The sequence below is a fragment of the Coregonus lavaretus genome (assembly GCF_964263955.1).
Source record: "Coregonus lavaretus genome assembly, chromosome: 4".
Taxonomy (NCBI): Eukaryota; Metazoa; Chordata; class Actinopteri; order Salmoniformes; family Salmonidae; genus Coregonus; species Coregonus lavaretus.
In genome coordinates this window covers 29,503,336-29,526,039 of record NC_139991.1, presented here as the reverse complement: position 1 = coordinate 29,526,039, position 22,704 = coordinate 29,503,336, and the positions used below count along the sequence as shown (strand labels likewise).

The 22,704-nt window shown below is 42.4% G+C and overlaps 1 protein-coding gene across 2 annotated transcripts in view; it reads left to right on the top strand.

Annotated features, from left to right (window-relative positions):
• LOC311127569 (ADP-ribosylation factor-like protein 15) overlaps window positions 1-22,704 on the top strand; it is an 82,347-nt gene that overhangs the window by 16,626 nt on the left and 43,017 nt on the right. For both annotated transcript variants that reach the window (XM_084159386.1, XM_084159385.1), the window contains exons 2-4: window positions 8,349-8,493; window positions 8,801-8,860; window positions 16,234-16,442. In XM_084159386.1, the coding sequence (XP_084015512.1) occupies window positions 8,349-8,493; window positions 8,801-8,860; window positions 16,234-16,442 (414 nt within the window). The remainder of the gene's footprint in view (window positions 1-8,348; window positions 8,494-8,800; window positions 8,861-16,233; window positions 16,443-22,704) is intronic.

Here is a 22,704-nt window from a genome sequence, read left to right as displayed (position 1 = left end):
AACTAGTAAAATGATTTAGTCAGACAGCTCTGCAGCATACTTAGGCAGGCTAGCCTAGCTAAATAGGATGACTAAAGACAGTTCAGTATGGGGGAACACGTTAGATGGTCTGGCTGGCTGGCTGCTACTGCCTGAGCAGAGATGATGACTTTAAGGAATGAAAAGTAATCAAGTCATCAAATAAAAACAAAGTAATATACACAACTGAATATTGCATTATTTCATAGTAATTTCTTATTTTCTAGTGAAGTCTACCCAATGTGGACCTGACAGAGACACTGGAATATTTTCAATGTTTTGGCAATTAAATGTTCACTATTTTGGGCTTTGGAATTTCCATTAAAAAGCTCTAAAATTAGTTTAATGACATCATTTCATAATGCATTTAAAACATGTTTTTTTTATTATTGAACCGAACCGACCTCAAAAAGCACTAATCGCTCAGCACTACCGAGTGTTAATCGACTTGACCTACTGTAGTTCAATAACCAAAAGAGATTTGTTCAAGGTGTCATATCATAGACAAAAAGTTAGAGGTTATGACATCTTCGTCTACTTCTCTGCTATTCAAATCTGTTTGCGGAACCAAAATATCCGCTACTGATCTAACGATACAGCTTTTTTACTAACATTACCACATTTTTTCAAACAGCTGCCGTTTTGACCACTACCCCAACAAGTCAGACAAAAACTTAGAGGGTATGAAATCTTCCTCTACTTCTATGCTTTTCAAAACGGTTTATTTATATTTTTTATATTAGGAATAGCTTCTACCAATCAATAGAACAAGTTGTTTTAGTAACCCATCAACTGCTCTCTTTCTAGATGCAGGAAGTCATGTCCGACGCTAGCAGATTCATTACTTACCAACAACAGCTGCAAATTCCAATAAAACTACATCACGTTTTGAGGTTCACTTTCCTAACAACATTATCATGAATCTAGCAAATAAGTTGTGTGGGTCAGAGTGCAGTATTTCTTTAGTTAATAGAAAAACAGTTGTTAGCATGTTTCTCACACTGGCTTTAGCCATAAGGGAGAAGTGTTGCCAAGGCTACTGTTGCCTAGCAACACTTGACTCTGAGGGAGAGAACGTCTTAATAGGTCGACAAATTCCCATGATTTGTGAATCTGTTTCGGACCGAACAGCTAGCGCTAAGATTTCAAATGCTTCCCTGGTCTGGACGACCTGGAATGATAAAGAGAAGATTTCTAATGCTCACTAGCTTCGTCGTCCTTCTCAGGATCATGTTCCGTGCGCTAAATAACTCAATGGGCTAGTTTACCTGTCTGTAAAGAGAAGGGTGGGCTGTACCTCTCTGATTGGATAGAGCGAATTAGGTATAGCTTATACCAATAAAAAGGTTACAGCTGTTTGTTGGAGTTTAGAGTGACAGAAAGTGGCTAGCTAGCGTCCGCTAACAGCTCTCTGTGTCATCATTGAGCAGCCCAAACGGAGCTGTTGCTATGGATACTCAGAATCAGAGGGCAAAAATGATGACGAGGGTGAAGAGTGACACCACAACTACTGACCATACAACTACTGACCATAGTAACACAACTACTGACCACAACCACACAACTAATGACCACAACTAATGATCACAACTACTGACCACAATTGCTGACCACAACCACACAACTACTGGCCAAAACCACACATCTACTGACCGCAATTACTGTCCACAAGCACACAACTACTGACCACAACTACTGAACCACACAATTACTGACCATAATTACTGACCACAACCACATAACTACTGACCACAATCACTGAACAAAACTACTGACCATAAATACTGACCATAACCACACAACTACTGACCACACAACTACTGACCACAATTACTGTCCACAAGCACTGTCCACAAGCACACAACTACTGACCACATCTCCTCACCACAACTCCTGACCACAACCACTGACCACAACCACATAACTACTGACCACAACCACTAAACAAAACGACTGACCATAAATACTGACCATAGCCACACAACTACTGACCACAATTACTGTCCACAAGCACACTACTGACTACAACCACACAACTACTGACCACACAACTACTGAGAACCCAAACACTGAACTCCACAACTACTGACCACAACCACACAACTACCGCCCACAACCACATATTTACTGACCACACAACTACTGACCACAACTACTGACCACAACCACACAACTACTGACCACAATCACACAACTTCTGACCACACAACTACTGACCACAACCACGCAACTTCTGACCACACATCTAATCACCACAACTATTAACCACAACTACGGATCACAACCGCACAACTACTGACCACACAACTACTGACCACACAACTACTGACCACACAACTACTGACCACACAACTACTGACCACACAACTACTGACCACAACTACTGACCACACAACTACTGACAACAACTACTGACCACAACTACTGAACCACACAACTACTGACCAAAACTAATGACCACTACTGACTAGGGATGGGCATTTGAAATTATTTCACTAGTCTAATAATATAATTAAAGTACAACTTTTTAAACTTATTCCACTCCCACAAAAATAATTTTAAAGAGCTTTAGCAAGCCCCACAACTTTACTTGTGAAGTTACCATCTAATTCAGAGTAGATATTTAAGAGCTTTAGGAAAATGTGGTCACATAAAAAATGGAGGGAGCTTTTACCATCATTCTGTTACCAAACTTTACATCTGCACTGTTCTTTGAGTGAATGTGTTTTTTAAATCTTTCTGTGGAAATTGTTAAAAGTAGTCCTTGTGTTTAACTTTGCAATCAATGATTTTGGTTTGGCATACTTTTAAAGTGACAAATTAGTCAGCGTCATTCTGTTGTCAGTGTCATTCTGTTGTCAGCGTCATTCTGTTACTGTGGAATTTCCCTCCTTGATCTTCTTCTTTACCTATTATCTTTACTGTCAACACAATGCAAACACAAATATTTACATGCCAAGATAAGGCATTACACTTATTGTGTGTATCTGACAAAGGTATTTTCACATTCAGAGAGTGGGAGGATGGGTGTGGAAAATGACCCACAGACGCTTGTATTCAGTCAGGTTGATCCTCTAAACTAACAAGGTGTCAATATTTAGTAACTGAAGACCAATGTCCATTCATCACATTGTTTGTCTTGCCATGGCACTGATTTCTTAAGATTACAGCAAATCGAGGGCATGGAATGGTTAGCTTTCAACCCCCGTTTTGAAAAGCCTGCCTTCGATGGTGGGAACAAGGAAGTATGGCTCCCATCAGGCTGTAGTCTTTACAAAGCCAGAGAAAATGAGTCAACCTAGATATCCCGCAATGTCCTGGCAGATAGGAACATCGTTAAGAAAAGTCTAATGGCTGAAAAAGGACATCCATATCTACTGGTGTGATCGTGGAATCAGCGTAACACAAAGGCCACAATAATTGCTACAAAACATGACGATTCATTTTTAGATCAAACGGCAAGCTAGTTGAACTCTCCCAGCGCCAAAATAATAAAATACAGCTATAGTGCATAATATGACTGAAACACCCTCTCATCATTCATAATTATGTAGAGAGACTGGAAAAACACCCCAAATAGTGTCTAGCTGTGAAGTTTCCCTTTAAAAGCGCAATGTCAATGTTTGAACAGATTTGATTAACTATTTTGGTGTTGATTGTAAAGTGTTGGAGAGAGAGCTCGGCTCAGTCCCTACCTACAGTTGATTGTGCTTCAGTCTATGCAACATACAGTATAAGCCTAAGCCTACATGAACAGATTTTAAGAACTAGGCCTATTTCGATGTTGATTGTTAAGTTTTACAGAGGGCTCAGCCCCAACCTACATTTTACTAAGTCTGTCATGGACCAGGCTCTTCCCACAGCCATTATGCCTCTGACACTCAGGGGAAAGCGTGCCATGAGTCTGGCAAGTGAGTCTATCATGGACCCTGTCTGTCCTCAAGGCAGCATATTTCTGTCAGTGAGGAGGTAAAAATGCTTCCTTAACAAAGCCTGGTGTCATCCGCTCCGATGACATGGAAGCAAACTCACGCCTCAATTTCCTTCTTTCTGGGATATTTTCAGAGCCAGCTAAGAATAGGCCAGCGAAAGCTCTCCGGTCACAGCAAGCAGCCTACACAACATCTATTATTACACAAGACACTCTTTGTTGTTGTGTAGTACAGTGCATTGAATGCATGTGGTTTATTACCTAAGTAACCAAGTTGGCTGGGTGTCCTTTTGGGTGGTGGACCATTCTTGATACACACGGGAACGTGTTGCGCGTGAAAAACCCAGCAGCGTTGCAGTTCTTGACACACTCAAAACTGTGCACCTGGCACCTACTACCATACACCATTCAAAGGCACTTAAATATTTTGTCTTTCCCATTCACCCTCTGAATGGCACACACACAATCCATGTCTCAATTGTCTAAAGGCATAAAAAATATTATTTAACCTGTCTCCTCCCCTTCATCTACACTGATTTTAATGGATTTAACAAGTGATATCAATAAGGTATCATAGCTTTCACCTGGATTCACCTGGTCAGTCTGTCATGGAAAGAGCAGGTGTTCCGAATGTCTTGTACACTCAGTGTATGTTTGTGTTAGCGTGGGTGTCTCTTGTTGCTCCTGACCATCTCTTATAGCAAGGCTGCAGTAGGGGTCTGCAAGGACTCCCTCAGATAGGACTCATTGGCTATTGATCAACTGGTTCAACCTATTGTTCATGCTCCTAAAACCCCCCAACCCGCTCTCTCTATCTCCATGGGAGCCCAACTACAAATACACTAGTCAAGTTGTCTGTTTGTTCTGAGACTTGCCTGTCTGGTAAAGGATTGCTAGAGCTTTGTCATCTGATCTTGTAGCCTCAGTAATGGAATAACTTGCTGCCACATGCCACCTGGTGTTGGAGTTGAAATAATAAACTACACTGAACAAAAATATAAACGCAACATGTAAAATGTTGATCCCATGTTTCATGTGCTGACATAAAACATCCCAGACATTTTCTATACACACAAAAAGCTTATTTCTCTAAAATGTTGTGCACAAATGTATTTACATCCCTGTTAGTGAGCATTTTTTTTATTTGAAAGATAACCCATCCACCTAATATGTGTTTCATATCAAGAAGCTGTTTACACAGGTGCACCTTGTGGTGGGGACAATAAAAGGCCACTCTAAAATGTGCAGTTTTGTCACACAACTCAATGCCACAGATGTCTCAAGTTTTGAGGGAGCGTGCCGTTGGCATGCTGACTGCAGGAATCTCCACCAGAGCTGTTGCCAGAGAATTTAATGTTCATGTCTCTACCATAAGCCGCCTCCGTCATTTGAGAGAATTTGGCAGTACGTCCAACCGGCTTCACAACCGCAGACCACGTGTAACCACGCCAGCCCAGGACCTCACACATCCGGCTTCTTCACTTGCGGGATGGTCTGAGACCAGCCACCCGGACAGCTGATGAAACTCTGGGTTTGCACAACTGAAGAATTTCTGCAGAAACCGTCTCAGGGAAGCTCATCTGCGTGCTCGTCGTCCTCACCAGGGTCTTGACCTGACTGCAGTTTGGCGCCGTAACCGACTTCAGTGGGCAAATGCTCACCTTCAATGGCCACTGGCACGCTGGAGGAGTGTGTTCTTCACAGATGAATCCCGGTTTCAACTATACTGGGCAGATGTCAGATAGCGTGTATGGCGTTGTGTGGGCGAGCGGTTTGCTGATGTCAACGTTGTGAGCAAGAGTGCCCCATGGTGGCGGTGGGGTTATGGTAGGGGCAGGCATAAGCTACAGACAACGAACACAATTGCATTTTATCGATGGCAATTTGAATGCACAGTGATACCGTGACGAGGTCCTGAGGCCGGCCCATTTTCGTGCCATTCATCCGCCGTCATCACCTCATGTTTCACCATGATAATGCATGGCCCTGGATCGACGTGTACGACTCTGTGTTCCAGTTCCCGCCAATATCCAGCAACTTCGCACAGCCATTGAAGAGGAGTGGGATAACATTCCACAGGCCACAATCAACAGCCTGATCAACTCTATGCGAAGGAGGTGTCGCGCTGCATGAGGCAAATAGTGGTCGCACCAGATACTGACTGGTTTTCTGATCCACATCCCTACTTTTTTTTTTTAAGGATTCTATGACCAACAGATGCATATCTGTATTTCCAGTCATGTGAAATATATAGATTAGGGCCTAGTGAATTTATTTAAATTGACTGATTTCCTTATATGAACTGTAACTCAGTAAAATCTTTGAAATTGTTGCATTTATATTTTTGTTCAGTGTAATTCACAAGATGGACATTTTATTTGGGGCAGTTGAGGATCAGAAAAAAAATCTGTTCTGAAAACAATAATATGGTTTACCATCTTCTCAGCTTTGGAAAAGCATGTGATTTAGGCATACTTCATGAGCCTGCCATCTCTTCTAGAGAGATTTTTATTTGAGATTATGTTCAAGACTGGTCCTGCCATAACCATATCTCATAATAGTGATGTGAGAGAATGAGCTATTGGACTTTTATCAATTAGATTTGCTCACCTCTTACGCTCTCTCTCCTCCACTCTGTCCTCTCTCGCCTCCTTTTGAAAAAGGTCAAAGTTAATCGAGGAGAGTCGGCGAGGAGAGTGAACGGGAATGGAAATGCACTTGCTTGAAATGAGACGGTCCTTCTCCACACAGGGGTGGATCCCCAAATAAATGTGTAAAGTGCTCATTACAAATTAAGTTACTATTTTATAGATAACAATAAGTAACTTTGTTTTTAAATGTGTGCATGTTTTTCTCCTCTGACAAAACAAAAGCTGATTCAAAGGTGGGGTGGTACATTTCAAAACTCTTCTGCGGTAGGATACACATGAGCATCCTTGATGAAAGGTGGCTATCGAGGAGGGGAGGACACTCATCCGTTTGTCTAATAACGAATTGGCACACTCCTCGACCACTTATTGGGTTCTGGGTTATGGAGGAGAGAGGATGGAGGAGACAAGACAGAGGACGGTCTTATGCCCAAACGAGAATCTCCCATAGATTGTGTAGATTGGCGCAATTCCTATTATCACCACCAGAGAGCACTCTCTTCCTTTGTAATGGTAGCCAACAGTTACGGCGCATTGACTACACTGTTCCTGTGCTGTTATCAATCATACCCTGAGGATGGTATACTGATGTAGACTTTCAAAATCTCAACCGGACCTACCTTTTAATCCTTTCCTGTATATGTTATGTTACGATACGTTTGTATAAGTTGCTATTTCAGAGTCTGGTAGACACGCAGGTCTGTAAGTGGTACATACCAGTGATGAAGATGTTTATCTGGTGCAGCATCTGTGTAAAATGAAAGGTTTTCCTTGTCTTATCTCGTAGCACAAAGGGAGGTCAGTGGGGCTGCTGTTTTTATAGAGCAGAGCATGCTTCTGGTTTGGGTTTCTATGTTTGAGCTGCAGAGCCTGCAAAGTGTCTACAGTGAATCTACAGAGTCTGACCCATGTCATGTCCTTTATCAGCACCCAGAGAAAGGTGAGGGACCTTCGGATCTGTTTCTACTGAACAGACCGGAGTCCGGAGGCCGATTTGCTTGTTGTGTAGAAAGAAACATGACATAACCTCTATCGGGCCCTTACTGTCCCTGTGTGTGTATGTGTATGTGTGAGTGTGCGTGTGTGAGACCGTGACCCTGGTTTCTATTTCAATCGGAGGCCCCCTTTTTCTTTGATCTTCCATGTTGACGGAGTAGCAGTCCCTCAATCCCTTGACCATGTTGCATACCACATCTTGAGGTTTACTTCACTAACAACATCCTGTGCCCCTATACTATGGTACATCAATGCATCCACTCTTACTACGCACAGGGTGCCTGTAGTGTGCATTCTATATGCTATATACGACTCAAAGGTTATTTTATCACACTGGCTATGTGAGTTCAAAGGACGTGTAGTGTGGCTGGGCACAACTGAATTGAAATACAAACGGAGAGGAGAGAGAGAGGACACAATGTTTTTTCTCTCCAGATCTTACAGTATCTTTGGCTGGAAACAGATGGCGTTAACAGATGTGATCCTGCCCGGCGTCTCCAGAGTGGCGTGCTCAGTGACAGAACAGACGTCAGTAGTGTCACAGAGTAGATCAGTGGGTGACGTGGGTGCAGCATCCAAATGCCAAAACACGGACTCCCTGTGCACTAGCTCTGCCCATCACACCTCTCATGACTGATCTCTGACTCTCTGGCCCTTCTCTCCTTCCCTCTTCTCCCCCGCTCTCCATCACCTCTTTTCTCTCTATCCCACTCTCTCTTTCTCTCTTTCTCTCCCTCTCTCCCTTCTACCTCCAGTGTTTCAGGACACTGTGCTGTAAAGGACCGCCTCCTCCCAGACCTGAGTATGACCTGGTGTGTATTGGACTCACAGGCTCTGGGAAGACCAGTCTACTGTCAAGACTCTGCAGTGAAGCCACAGACAACATTGGGCCAACCACGGGTGAGGTTCGACACCTGATGAAATCATAGTCCAAATGCTCCTTACACAGTTCTCCTTACACTGCATGAAGTTTTTTGAAGTACAGCAGTCAAGTATACCATGCATTGAAACAATTTAGCTTCAGTAGTTAAGTGGTGAGCTTTCAGGCATATTCCCTACCTGCAGAAAAGAGCATGATATTAGTATTTTCCAATACTTATACAGGTGCTTTACATGTGCTGAATAGATGTACTTTCTCTTGCCTCTTTTTAAGCAATGTCTGCCATGTCTTCATGTGTGAGGCTTTACATTTCATTCTCCTTTCTAGGTTTTAGCATCAAAGCTGTTCCATTCCAGAATGCCATCCTGAACGTGAAGGAGCTCGGAGGTATTTTTTCACCTATTTTCCATTATGATGTGAACACAATGTTCACGTTGTCAAAGTACTCAAGTTTCCTAGTTCAGTGGGCGAATTTTTTTTGAAACGTATTGGGTCTTCTTATTGGACAAGTGTCAATGGGACTTCCTCCATTTCACAAAAAGTTTACTCCCATTCCGTGCCAACTGAACATGACCCTAGCTATGCACAGTCCAACAATATCTGAAAAATATAACCATATAAGAACCCCTAAAGGTCCTAAAAAAATGTTAAGGAACTTTTCCTTTGCTAGCTAAATGTTAGAGTCCCCTAAGATAGTACATGTTATTGAGACCTTGAATGACACATCCTCTATGTGAAGATGAGTCATAGTTATCTCTCCACTGATGATCTTTGCAGCAGAAAGCAACGTGTCGGACAGACAACACGCAAATGAAGTAGCTAACACATTCTCTCAAATGTCACTCGCCCGCTGGGCGTGCAACTGTGTGTGTCAGAGAGGCAGTAATGCGTAAGTCCTTTCTGCAGTGTGGGTGTGTGTGTGTGGAGTGGTCCGTATGACATCATTGGTGTGGACAGGGACTCTCCCTTATTTCCAGACAGGGATCCCCTAGCTGCTGTTCTCTGATGCCGTGTCCCAAATGGCACCCTATTCCATATTTAGTGCACTACTTTTGACCAGGACCCATAGGGCTCTGACCAAAGGTGGTGGATCATATAGGAGATAGGGTGCCATTTGGGATGCAACCTGAGGCTGGGAACATTCAGCCTCATCCTACAGTTAGGAGCTGGAGACACACACCCCAAAATGTTGACAAGGTGCAGAGTAACAGTCCATAAACTTGGGGAAAACAATGACCGTCGCACACTCTGTAATCAGTTTAATGTATTATTTAGCTATTCTTTAGGGACCAAACCAATGTTTCGAAGAAATGTTAAGTACACACCATAACGAACGCTGGCTGTGCGCAATAGATCACCTGTTGGGTGTCGACGAATGGTGGTAATTCAACATGTAGAATTGTGGGGAAATTAACAGAAAATAATGGCCGATGATGTGGTAGATAGAATGGCCACCCGGCACCCGCTGCTTTTAACCATTCGTCGGTGCAGTCTGTTTTGTCATTTAGTTCACTCACTAATGAATGAATCATTGGGTGTCTCTGGTAGTTCGGGAGACAGTACTGTGATGTTTGAAGGTTATCTGTGGGGTGTTTGCAGGTCAACAGGTCAAACAGTACTGGTAATGTTTCTGTTTGGGTCTCTCTTTATCTCAATGACAGTAGTCTTGTCTGTCTGCTATGGGTTTTAGTGTTGTTGGTTCGTCTGCCCCCTGGCTGGGATGTTTTTGTTTTGTCTCTGTGATGTTTTTGGTCTGTGTGTGTGAGTCTTTATGAGAGATGAGATGGGAGTTCAAAGCCAGTTTCCCATCAATGGGATGATGACACCATACTGTGTGTGTGTAATCCCTCTGTCCGTCTGTAGTTAGGTTTCCATCCAATTGGCAACAGATTTGCATGCGTCTATTCTAAAATCTGCATAGAAAATATATGCGCATTTTCCCACCAGAGGTATGTTTCCATCAAACTGACTTAAAAATCTGTGCATAATGATATAGTGCACATAAAAGCATTTTTACACTTAAAGTTTCTGGGCTCTATTGCAATTTCGACCTGTTAAAGCCAGCACTCTTATTTATTTATATATTATTATTTTTAACCCAGCACCAGGATTTGTAATTTACCTGTCTTATATGAGCTCGCTTGCGCTTAGTTGGGAGGGGTGTCAATATCTGAGGCGTGTTCTTTAAAACGTGCGCCAAAGTGCCAATTTCAGTATGGGCTGGTGGGGATATTTAAGACCAACCGAAAGCTGGCCTTAGCGGTAACGCAGTTGGTTATGGCATGGATTTTACCGATGGTAGCACAGCATATCCAGCCGTGATGCACAATGCCCATATTGAACAAGAGAGATGTGTTTTTTGTGCCAGTAAACCTCGTATTTAGAAACATAAAAAACAAATTTTTCCCATTTTCGTTTAATTTGATTAAAATCCAAGCATAGCCTCCACTCCTCTCAATGAAGGCATTTTTATTTGTCCTGCCCAATGCATTCGCCATGTAGTCAGGACTATCAATAAAGGGTTATGCTCGTTAGACCGCTTTGAAATAAATCTTAATCACCAAAAGGATATTGGAAAAATCAAATTTGGGAGCAACAAAACAGTGAGTGGACATCCACTTTTTATCTATGTAGGCTATTGTACATTATTTTAACCAGCTCCTATTATTATTTTGGATGTGCGTAAAAACCCCTCCATGTAGGTTATATGCCCATCATGAAATCGGAGATGCGATAATCCGGTGGCACTCCTAAATGTAACATATCATCACGAGACTCCACGTTTACTTTGACATGATGCTATTATGTCAAGATTTACGCAGAAATACATTTGTTTATTTATGTCACAATCTATTTTGGGCCACCTTGTCTAGCGTATTTGGTTGACAAATTTGCTGTTTCCATAAGGCATGTCGTGAACTTTTTATATGCGTCAGGTAATTCATCTGCATGTAATGGCTGAATGGAAACTTGTTTTTTCTAGCTCTTTCTCAATTAATCTTTCCTCGAATCCTTGCATCATCTCTCCTCACCTCTTTCCCCAAGATGCATTGGAGAAGAAGGGACAAGAGGGGGGAAACTTCCTACTGGGCACACACTGGTTGAATCAACATTGTTTCCACATAATTTCAATGAAATTACGTTGAACCAACGTGGAATAGACATTGAATTGACGTCTGTGCCCAGTGGGTTGGACCTTCTCCAATAAGGTTGAGAACAAGGTGAGGAAATAGGATGTGAGGAATCGTGAAAAGATGAATTGAGATTGAGCCTGTCTTTCTGCCCAGTCGGTTGGCAGATCGCACCAGGAAGACGCTCTGAATGCCCAGATGCTCCAGTGTAGAGTAGACCAGTGTGTAGCAGTCAGTCAGTTAGTGTGTAGCCCAGGCATCTGAAAACACTTATCTCTTTATTTTCTTGAGAAACCAAGCATGATGTAATGCCATTTGTGGAAAGTGTGGTTTCTGTTACTGTCACATGTGATTGTAATGCAATATGTTTTCTGGTAAACTGGCTTGTGGTCATGTTTTTGTTACTCTAAAGCTACATACATACATATATATATATATATATATATATATATATATATATATATATATATATATATATATATATATATATATATATATATATATATATATAGATAGAAAGAGAGAGAGAGAGAGAGTGAGAAAAACACAATAGCCAATAGCCTACATTGTTACAGGAATTAATGGGAAACTTGTTGCTATAATAGTCTGTAAAACATCACTCAGATGGCATTTGAACATTGGTTTCAATATTCATCCTTAGATTCATGTTGTAAATCCCTCTAAAGCCTCTATGTTTCGGTGCACCACTGAAGTCTCTTTTGGTTTTTGTAGCTAGAGCCAGGAGGAGGCAGAATTGAACAGGCCAGGCCACAATAGTGATGAATAGCCTAGCTCTTATGCTTGGCAGATTTTTCAGCATCTGTTCTTGAGCAATACATTAGTCTTGATAATATGGCCTGGTTGAGACTTTACTTCCTTCCTCCCCTCTAACCCGCATCCCCCTCACACAATTATTTGAGGTGTTTTGAAACGTAATAGTTAATCTGTAAACTGTTTCAGCTCATAATACTACTGCCACGCAATATTACTCCATTTCAGAGCAGGCAAATTGGTCTAGTATTGGGGGGTGGAGTTTTTCATGGATTCTCAAAGGGTCATAGAAGGCTAATCGCCTGTAAACACTTGTAACGAGGGGCGGAGTCTCACCATAAACTAGCCTGGGTTGTGTTCATTAGGACCCTTTGTACCGAAATGTTTTAATGTGGTTTGCAATGGAAAACAAGCCCAGGTAGTCCCTCCCTGTTTCAGAAATGTTTCCTCCATTTGATGCCCTAATGACTACCATCGAGATGAGGATCCTTTTTACTAGCGATGAAGGTGGGTGTGGTCAAATTACAGTCAGGTCCACTTTTACTATAGCCCCAGAGATGGAAGATTTAAACCATGGCTTCCTCCTCTTTAGATTTCAGAAAAAGAAGTGGGTGTTTTTCCAGCCACACTCAGGGAGAGTAATTGAACTGACACAATTGACCTTATTCCTATGAGTTTCTGGTTCTATTCCACCACTCTGTCACTCATGCTAACCAAAGCCATGCCCTGCCTTGTGAGCCTTGGTGGCCACATTTTTGTACCCCCAAATTGCTGTGCAGAAAAGGAACCATATGTTCACTGTAAAAGAAGAAGGTTCATTTGAACTGTGCTGTAGAGTGGCCAGCATAGGAAACTGCTTTAATGTGCTCTCTGAGTTAGTTCTGCTTTAAAGAGAATCTTGGTGTACGCCCCAAATGGCACACTATTCCATTTATAGTGCACTACTTTTGACCAGACCCCTATTGGGCACTGGTCAAAAGTAGTGCACTATAAAGGGAATAGGGTGTCATTTGGGCCGCTGATTTTGTGTGTGTTGAAAACACTTCATTTAGACAGACATGTCGTTTTCCCACCGGTCCCCCAGTGCAGTGCAGAAGGCTAAAAGTTGGCATGCAGTCCTGAAGTCTGAAAAATACATAATGCAATATCCGCAAAGATTTTATGAAAGGAGGGTGGAAGCATTTGCAAAATGCACTCCAGACGTGCTCCAATTGAAAAGATGTTGAAATTCAATGCATTTTTTCCCTTTCTTGCTGGAGGTCTCCATTACTCATAGGTATCCATTTTATTTGCTGGATTATCAACGTACAATTGAATTAGGTAGAATGAGCCTCTTGAAGTTGAGGTTGAAAGCCAGTTTCGTTGCAGAAAAACGTGACAGGCACAAAAATATAATATTTTAATTGTTTATGACAGTGTTACCATTTATAATCATGCTTTTGATAAGACTGCTGCAGTTGTGCCAATCAGGGAACAGGAGGGGACTTAGCTGTAAATAAAAATAGCAGATACATTCCATTACAGCAGATAGGTCCCAGAGCGGTCGGGCCCCCTTGGGCCCCCCTTTTTACCCCCTTGGGCCTGGAGTTTTTACTTAAACGTTAACATAACTAGGAAAACTCTGGACCCTATAAGGTATGACCGTGATTAATCAGTTGTAAAAAGGTTTTATATGGGCTATGATGGGACCAGTTTTTCCTAATCAGGTCACATGGTTTTAAAAAAACTCCTGAAAAAACCTCCTGTCCCGGGAGGAATGAAAACCCTGTCAAACTGCAACTACCTTATTTGTTCTTATAAATTACATTTAGACTAGATTAGGAGAGGGATTTCCTCTACCCAGACACATAGACAACAACTGATAGACAATAGAACTCACAGGGCTGAGCTTGCTTTATGCATGTTTGCATCACGCAGGCCTATGCAACTGTAGGCCTTATAAAAAATGTACTCACATCTTTCATCACTATTATGTTAATTGATCAATTCCAGTTAATAATTTTGGATTAAAAACATAGGCAGCCTAGCCAGCCCAATTTTGAATATAAACTAAATTTGATCACATTCACATTTTCTCCTGACACACAAATGGACTATAAATACATAACGTTGCCAATTAGTTTACCATGGACCAGATGGACTGGGCGCATAGGCTGTATGCAGCTGCTCTTATTAGTAGCCTACAGTTGATCAGACTGAAAAATAGTCTAGTTTTCATCCATGTGCTCATTTATGTCATGAGTTTTTGCTTGTGTCTGTCAGAAGTGATTATGTGTTATCATCTTTGCTAAATAAATACCGGAGGAAAGTGGAAAGCCTACTTGAGCGCATGGAAAAAATGTGATGCGTCAACCTCCCTCTTTAATCTAACTTTTAATGGATGATGCGATGGAAGCTATCAAATCATTCTGAATTGTTTTCGACATCCCAGAATAGATAGTCGAAAGTTCGATATGTTCAGCAAGGAAAGCATCGTAACGTGCAATTACCTCTGTAAGCTCCCTGTAGCTGCCCTTGTTGGCGGAACTTTCCCTCTCATCGTGTCCTCTAAAAGCAAATTCTTGCATGCCCAAAAACGCAGTGGTGTTGATAAGCCGCTTGAGAACATCCCTGTTTCTTCTTACTTTCTCGTTGTGTTGCGCAGTTTGAATACGCAGACCTTCGTCATAATCTATGCATTTTTTCCCCAGAAGCTTGACTCTGATGTGGCCATTTATATGCTCCCTGCTTTTGTTTTGTCGTTTAGCTGAACGATCGAAGTTCTTCAGGTCACTGTACCCACCTTCTGACCAAGGCTCAGACTTTCCAAAAGCAGGGAATGTCAGCAATACAGGCGGCTTGATGAAAGACTCCCTGTTAACCAGCTATACTTTTGATACCAGTTGGTATTGAACGCCCTCACCTTCTCATCCTTCTTCATGAAACTGATCTCAGGCAGAAGTCGACCCCCACTTTTAATTAGCACCTTTTCCGTTTACCCCAGAGAATGAAAGGGGTTCTTCAACAAAAAGTCCATATCATTTTCGGCAGCGTTGGCCATTCTGGCCGAGAAAACTGCAGACTCGAGCTGATAGCTAGCTAGCTACTGAAGTTAGTGCAATTTATTTAAATGTGCCTTGCTAACTGGACCCAAAAATAAAGTTACAAAACCAAGAAAACAATTTATAATATACCTCCTCTGTCTCTTGTAATTTGAAAAAACTAATTTGAATTGAATAATATCAACAAAAAAATGCTCAACTATCACTCTTCACTCTTAATCTCTATCCAACAATGTCACCAAGCTTCTCAACACATATAACCCCCATTTAATGCTCTGTGGCACAATCCCAATACAACACACTATGTTCATTCTCTGATCCTAATTCTATGATTGGATGGACAACACTTCAATTCATACTGCAAAAGCTTTGATTGGTTGGAGGACGTCCTCCAGAAGTGGTCATAATTACCATGTATGTCTATGGAAGGGGGTGAGGCCTACAAGCCTCCTAGGTTTTGTATTGAATTCAATGTAGCCAGAGGAGGACGGAAGCTAGCTGTCCTCCGGCTACACCATGGTGCTACCCCAGACAGTCCTGTTGAAGTTATTGTAGACCTTCATTGCAACACAGTGTATTTTAATACATTATTTGGTGACATATTAATATATTTAGTATAGTTTGATCTAAAAAGGATAACTTTTTTAATGTTTCACAATTTTTATTTTTATGAAATTTCACTGAGGAGGATGGTCCTCCCCTTCCTCCTCTGAGGAGCCTCCTCTGGTGCACTGGTACTAACTGTGTGTGCGTATGCCTGCATTGCTGTGTGTCTATATATGTGCATGTCTGTGTCTGACTGCCTGTCTGTCTCTAGGAGCGGACTCGATAAAGAAGTACTGGTCGCGTTACTACCAGGGTTCCCAGGGGGTGGTGTTTGTCCTGGACAGCGCCTCCACAGACGAGGACCTGGAGATGGCCCGAACTGAGCTTCACTCTGCCCTGCAGCACCCCCAGCTCTGTACCCTGCCCTTCCTCATACTAGCCAACCACCAGGACAAACCAGCTGCTCGCACCACACAAGAGGTAGACCGAACGCACACATGCACAAGCACATGGACGAATCCGCACGCACGCGAACAGATACACACTCACGCACACATGCTACACGCTCTAAACAGGAGGAAACAACCAATGATGCATACAAACGCTATAGATCAGAGATCATCAACTAGATTCAGCCGCGGGCCAATTTGTTCTTGAGCGGATGTTCGGGGGGCCGGAACATAATAACCAAAAAATGTATACTGCTAATTGACCGCAAGAAGCCTAAACAGATATATAATATTTGACTAAAACATAATCATTTCAAACCTTGATTACATTTGGGAACATTGTCCTGCATGTCCTGACTCTCTAGTCATTCGAAATCATGGCACTTATTGTAGGAGTGGGGGTGTTCACCCCGGTGTCATGGCTAAATTCCCAACCTGGCCACATTCCATCATGGCCACCTAATCATTCCCCTCATTCCTAATTGGCATATATCACTCCTCACCTCTCCACCTGATAGCTGATGTGTGGTGAGTGTTCTGGCACAAAAATGGTCGCTGTGCATCACTGAGGTGGGTGCTACACATTGATGGTGGATGAGGTGAGCACGTATGTAAAGCACGTTGAGTACCTCAGTTAGTAAAAAAGCACTATATAAATCCAATCAATTATTATTTATTATTATTATTTGTATACGATCACATACAGTGCATTCGGAATGTATTCAGACCCCTTGATTTTTTCCACATTTTGTTACGTTACAGCCTTATTCTAAAATAGATTACATTGTTTTTCCCCCCCCCCTCATCAATCTACACACAATACCCCATAATGACAAAGAAAAAAATGGTTTTTAGACATTTTTGAAAATGATTTAAAAAAAAAAAACGTATATCACATTTACATAAATGTTCAGACCCTTTACTCAGTACTTTGTTGAAGAACCTTTGGCAACGATTACAGCCTCGAGTCTAACTCTACAAGCTTGGCACAACTGTATTTGGGGAGTTTCTCCCATTCTTCTCTGCAGATTCTCTCAAGCTCTGTCAGGTTGGATGGGAGCGTCGCTGCATAGCTATTTTCAGGTCTCTCCAGAGATGTTTGATCGGGTTCAAGTCCGGGCTCTGGACTCAAGGACATTCATAGACTTGTCCTGAAGCCACTCCTGCGTTGTCTTGGCTGTGTTCTTAGGGTCGTTGTCCTGTTGGTAGGTGAACCTTCGCCCCAGTCTGAGGTCCTGAGCGCTCTGGAGCAGGTTTTCATCAAGGATCTCTCTGTACTTTGCTCCGTTCATCTTTCCCTCGATCCTGACTAGTCTCCCAATCCCTGCCTCTGAAAAACATCCCCACAGCATGATGCTGCCACCACCATTCTTCACCGTAGGGATGGTGCCAGGTTTTCTCCAGACGTGATGCTTGGCATTCAGGCCAAAGGGTTCAATCTTTCATCAGACCAGATAATCTTGTTTCTCATGGTCTGAGAGTCCTTTAGGTGCCTTTTGGCAAACTCCAAGCTGGCTGTCATGTGCCTTTTACTGAGGATTGGCCACTCTACCATAAAGGCCTGATTGGTGGAGTGCTGCAGAGATGGTTGTCCTTCTGGAAGGTTCTCCCATCTCCACAGAGGAACTCTGGAGCTCTGTCAGAGTGACCATCAGGTTCTTGATCACCTCCCTGACCAAGGCCCTTCTCCCCCGATTGCTAAATTTGTCCAGTGTGGCCAGCTCTAGGAAGAGTCTTGGTGGTTCCAAACTTCTTTCATTTAAGAATGATAGAGACCACTGTGTTTTTGGGGACCTTCAATGCTGCAGAAAGTACACTTCCCCAGATCTGTGCCTCGACACAATCCTTTCTCGGAGCTCTACGGACAATTCCTTCGACCTCATGGCTTGGTTTTTGCTATGACATGCTCTGTCAACTGTGGGACCTTATACAGACAGGTGTGTGCCTTTCCAAATAATGTCCAATCAAATTAATTTACCACAGTTGGACTCCAATCAAGTTGTAGAAACATTTCAAAAATATCAATGGAAACAGGATGCACCTGAGCTTAATTTCGAGTCTCATAGCAAAGGGTCTGAATACTTATGTAAATAAGGTATTTCTGTTTTTTATTTTTAATACATTTGAAAAAGATTCTAAATACCTGTTTTCACTTCGTCAATATGGGGTATTGTGTGTGATTTGATGAGATAAAAAAATAAATAAATCCATTTTAGAAAATAGGCTGGAACGTAACAAAATGTGAAAAAACCTTCCTAATATTGAGTTGCACCCCCTTTTGCCCTCAGAACATCTTCAATTCGTCGGGGCATGGACTCTACAAGGTGTTGAAAGCATTCCACAGGGATGCTGGCCCATGTTGACTCCAATGCTTCCTACAGTTGTGTCAAGTTGGCTGGATGACCTTTAGGTGGTGGACCATTCTTGATACAGATGGGAAACTGTTGAACGTGAAAAACCCAGCAGCGTTGCAGTTCTTGACACACTCAAGCCGGTGCGCCTGGCACCTACTACCATACCTCGTTCAAAGATACTTTAAATCTTTTGACTTGCCCATTCACCCTCTGAATGGCACACATACACGATCCATTTCTCATTTGTCTTAAGGCTTAAAAATCCTTCTTTAACCTGTCTCCTCCCTTTCATCTACACTGATTGAAGTGGATTTAACAAGTGACATCTAAGGGATCATAGCATTCACCTGGTCAGTCTATGTCATGAAAAGAGCATGTGCTCTTAATGTTTTGTACACTCAGTGTATATATATGGTAACGATAGACTAGCTGCCTCAGGGTACAGGGATGTTCTGGCTCAGACAAGACTACTTATGGTAACAATGCAACACTGACATACAAACCTGGGCCTGGGGATGCAGCTTCACACTCAAGTAGATCAATTATGGTAACATAACACTTAAACAGTGGGATATTTACGCACTTCCTTTCGCACCTTTTGAATTCAAACAGACAAGGAATACTAAAAACCATACCCAGCAGGCATAATTTGGCACATTACAATCAGGTAAAGACGTCTTCCCCATACAACCTGCCAATGGCGTCATGACAACGTCACTCCAACCAGTTATAGGCCAGTAGACACCATATAGAGTTCTAATTTACAGAGCCTTGCAAAAGTACAGTGAGGGAAAAAAGTATTTGATCCCCTGCTGATTTTGTAAGTTTGCTCACTGACAAAGAAATGATCAGTCTATAATTGTAATGGTAGGTTTATTTGAACAGTGAGAGACAGAATAACAACCAAAAAATCCAGAAAAACACATGTCAAAAATGTTATAAATTGATTTGCATGTTAATGAGGGAAATTAGTATTTGACCCCCTCTCAATAAGAAAGATTTCTGGCTCCCAGGTGTCTTTTATACAGGTAACGTGCTGAGATTAGGAGCACACTCTTAAAGGGAGTGCTCCTAATCTCAGTTTGTTACCTGTATAAAAGGCACCTGTCCACAGAAGCAATCAATCAATCAGATTCCAAACTCTCCACCATAGCCAAGACCAAAGAGCTCTCCAAGGATGTCAGGGACAAGATTGTAGACCTACACAAGGCTGGAATGGGCTACAAGACCATCGCCAAGCAGCTTGGTGAGAAGGTGACAACAGTTGGTGTGATTATTCGCAAAATAACTGTCAATCTCCCTCGGCCTGGGGCTCCATGCAAGATCTCACCTCGTGGAGTTGCAATGATCATGAGAACGGTGAGGAATCAGCACAGAACTACACAGGAGGATCTTGTCAATGATCTCAAGGCAGCTGGGACCATAGTCACCAAGAAAACAATTGGTAACACACTACGCCGTGAAGGACTGAAATCCTGCAGCGCCTGCAAGGTCCCCCTGCTCAAGAAGCACATATACATGCCCGTCTGAAGTTTGCCAATGAACATCTGAATGATTCAGAGGAGAACTGGGTGAAAGTGTTGTGGTCAGATGAGACCAAAATCGAGCTCTTTGGCATCAACTCAACTCGCCGTGTTTGGTAGGAGGAGGAATGCTGCCTATGACCCCAAGAACACCATCCCCACCGTCAAACATGGAGGTGGAAACATTATGCTTTGGGGGACAGGACAACTTCACCGCATCAAAGGGATGATGGACGGGGCCATGTACCGTCAAATCTTGGGTGAGAACCTCCTTCCCTCAGCCAGGGCATTGAAAATGGGTCGTGGATGGGTATTCCAGCATGACAATGACCCAAAACACATGGCCAATTCAACAAAGGAGTGGCTCAAGAAGAAGCACATTAAGGTCCTGGAGTGGCCTAGCCAGTCTCCAGACCTTAATCCCATAGAAAATCTGTGGAGGGAGCTGAAGGTTTGAGTTGCCAAACGTCAGCCTCGAAACCTTAATGACTTGGAGAAGATCTGCAAAGAGGAGTGGGACAAAATCCAACTATACACTGGAGTTGCTTACCAAGAAGTTAGTTCTGTTAGTTTGGACTTAAATCTGCTTTAAAATATGTGGCAAGACTTGAAAATTTGCTGTCTAGCCATGATCCCTAACAGCTTAACAGAGTTTGAAGAATTTTTAAAAGAATAATGGGTAAATACTGCACAATCCAGGTGTGCAAAGCTTCTATAGACTCACCCAAGAAGACTAACAGCTGTAATCGATGCCAAAGGTGTTTCTAACATGTATTGACTCAGGGAACTGAATACCTACGCAATGACTATATTTTAGTTATTTAATTTGTATCAATCTTTTAAAAAAGTTAAACATTTTCTTCCACTTTGACATTAGAGTATTTTGTGTAGATTGTTGACAAAAAATTACAATTCAATTCATTTGAATCCCACTTTATAACACAATACAATGTGAAGAAATCCAGGGCTCTGAATACTTTTGCAAGGCACTGTACCTGACCTGCACTAACTTCTGGTTGAGAAGAGGTCATATAACCAGATTACAATCAAATAAACACGTCTTCTCATACAATCAACCTGACTATGAAGTCCTAAAAGACGTCATAATGATGTCATTGCAACTCACAAATTGCTAATCACATTATTGTGGGAGTACCTTCTCTAAGAGTATGAATAAGGCTTTTTGAGAAGGTTTGAATCCTAAACAACCTGCCTACACCTTGTTTGAAGTACGATAGACCAACATAGTTACTGTAGTAAGTCAAAGCTGTGTGTTGTATAACCTTGGTAGAGCATGGATGAAGTAGGCATTGTGAATTTTCTTTATTTTTCGGCTACAGGCCTGCCTACTTCTCACACAAAACATATAGTTTTCGTGTTTAATAGAATAGAGGCTCTGCCTGACCTGCACTAACTTCTCACAATCCCATGATGCCCCAGCGCAGCCCTGTGATCACAGCAGGGGTCAGACTGTCGTCATAGATCCCACTCCAGAGTTGTTTTAAGGTTAGCCGTGCTCATGCGAGCTAAACCAATTAAAGTAGCTGTCTGATTACCCTTGTTAACCTGCCTATTTTAAAGCAGCCGGTAAATGGCAATTGCATTACTCCCTTAGCTGCGACCGGTGGCTGGCGCTGTGGTTCTGCTGTGCTTTAGTTTTAACAACAAAGAGGATTTGGTCATGGAGGCTAGGTGTTTGTTTGCATGTGAGGCCTGTGTGGTCCAGCAGGTAGTGTTGTGGACACCGGCACACATGTATACGAGAGTCGCCATTGGTGTGGGTTTGAATCCAAACCGCTGCCTTTCTGATTCGCACTCTGTCCTACCTTTCCTGGCTCCTCTTCACTGTCCAATAAAACAACACAAAAAACGGAAGAATAAAGGTCTGTGAGGATTTTAATGGTCGTCTCACACCTTCTCATGTCTGCCCTCACCACACTTCTCTCCTGCTGTTTCAGCTAGGGACTGGAGAGTTCTCATATTGACCTGAGGTAAAAAACCAACAACATACAAACAGTAAAAGTTCTGTCCCAAGTTGTGAACAGGATGTACATTCCTTTTTATGTTTTGCAATCAGTCCGTGTGTCCCCCAAATGACACCCTATTCCCTGTGTTAGTGCACTACTTTTGACCAGGACCCACTGGGTTCTGTTCAAAAGTAGTGCACTATATAGGGAATAGGGTGCTTTTTTGGTCGTAACACCTGTCTGTCTCAGTCACTGGTCTTTGACCGTGCCTGGTACACATATCTTAAAGGAAAGGTTCACCCATTTTAAATGTCTATCATCGAAAACGTCTATCATACATGTCAGATTTCAATACTGGCCGATGGCTTAACTCGGGAGGATGTCTTCTCTCGAATGAGCCATTGATCATATTTTTGCGATATTCCTACCTCGAGAAATGTGTAATTTAA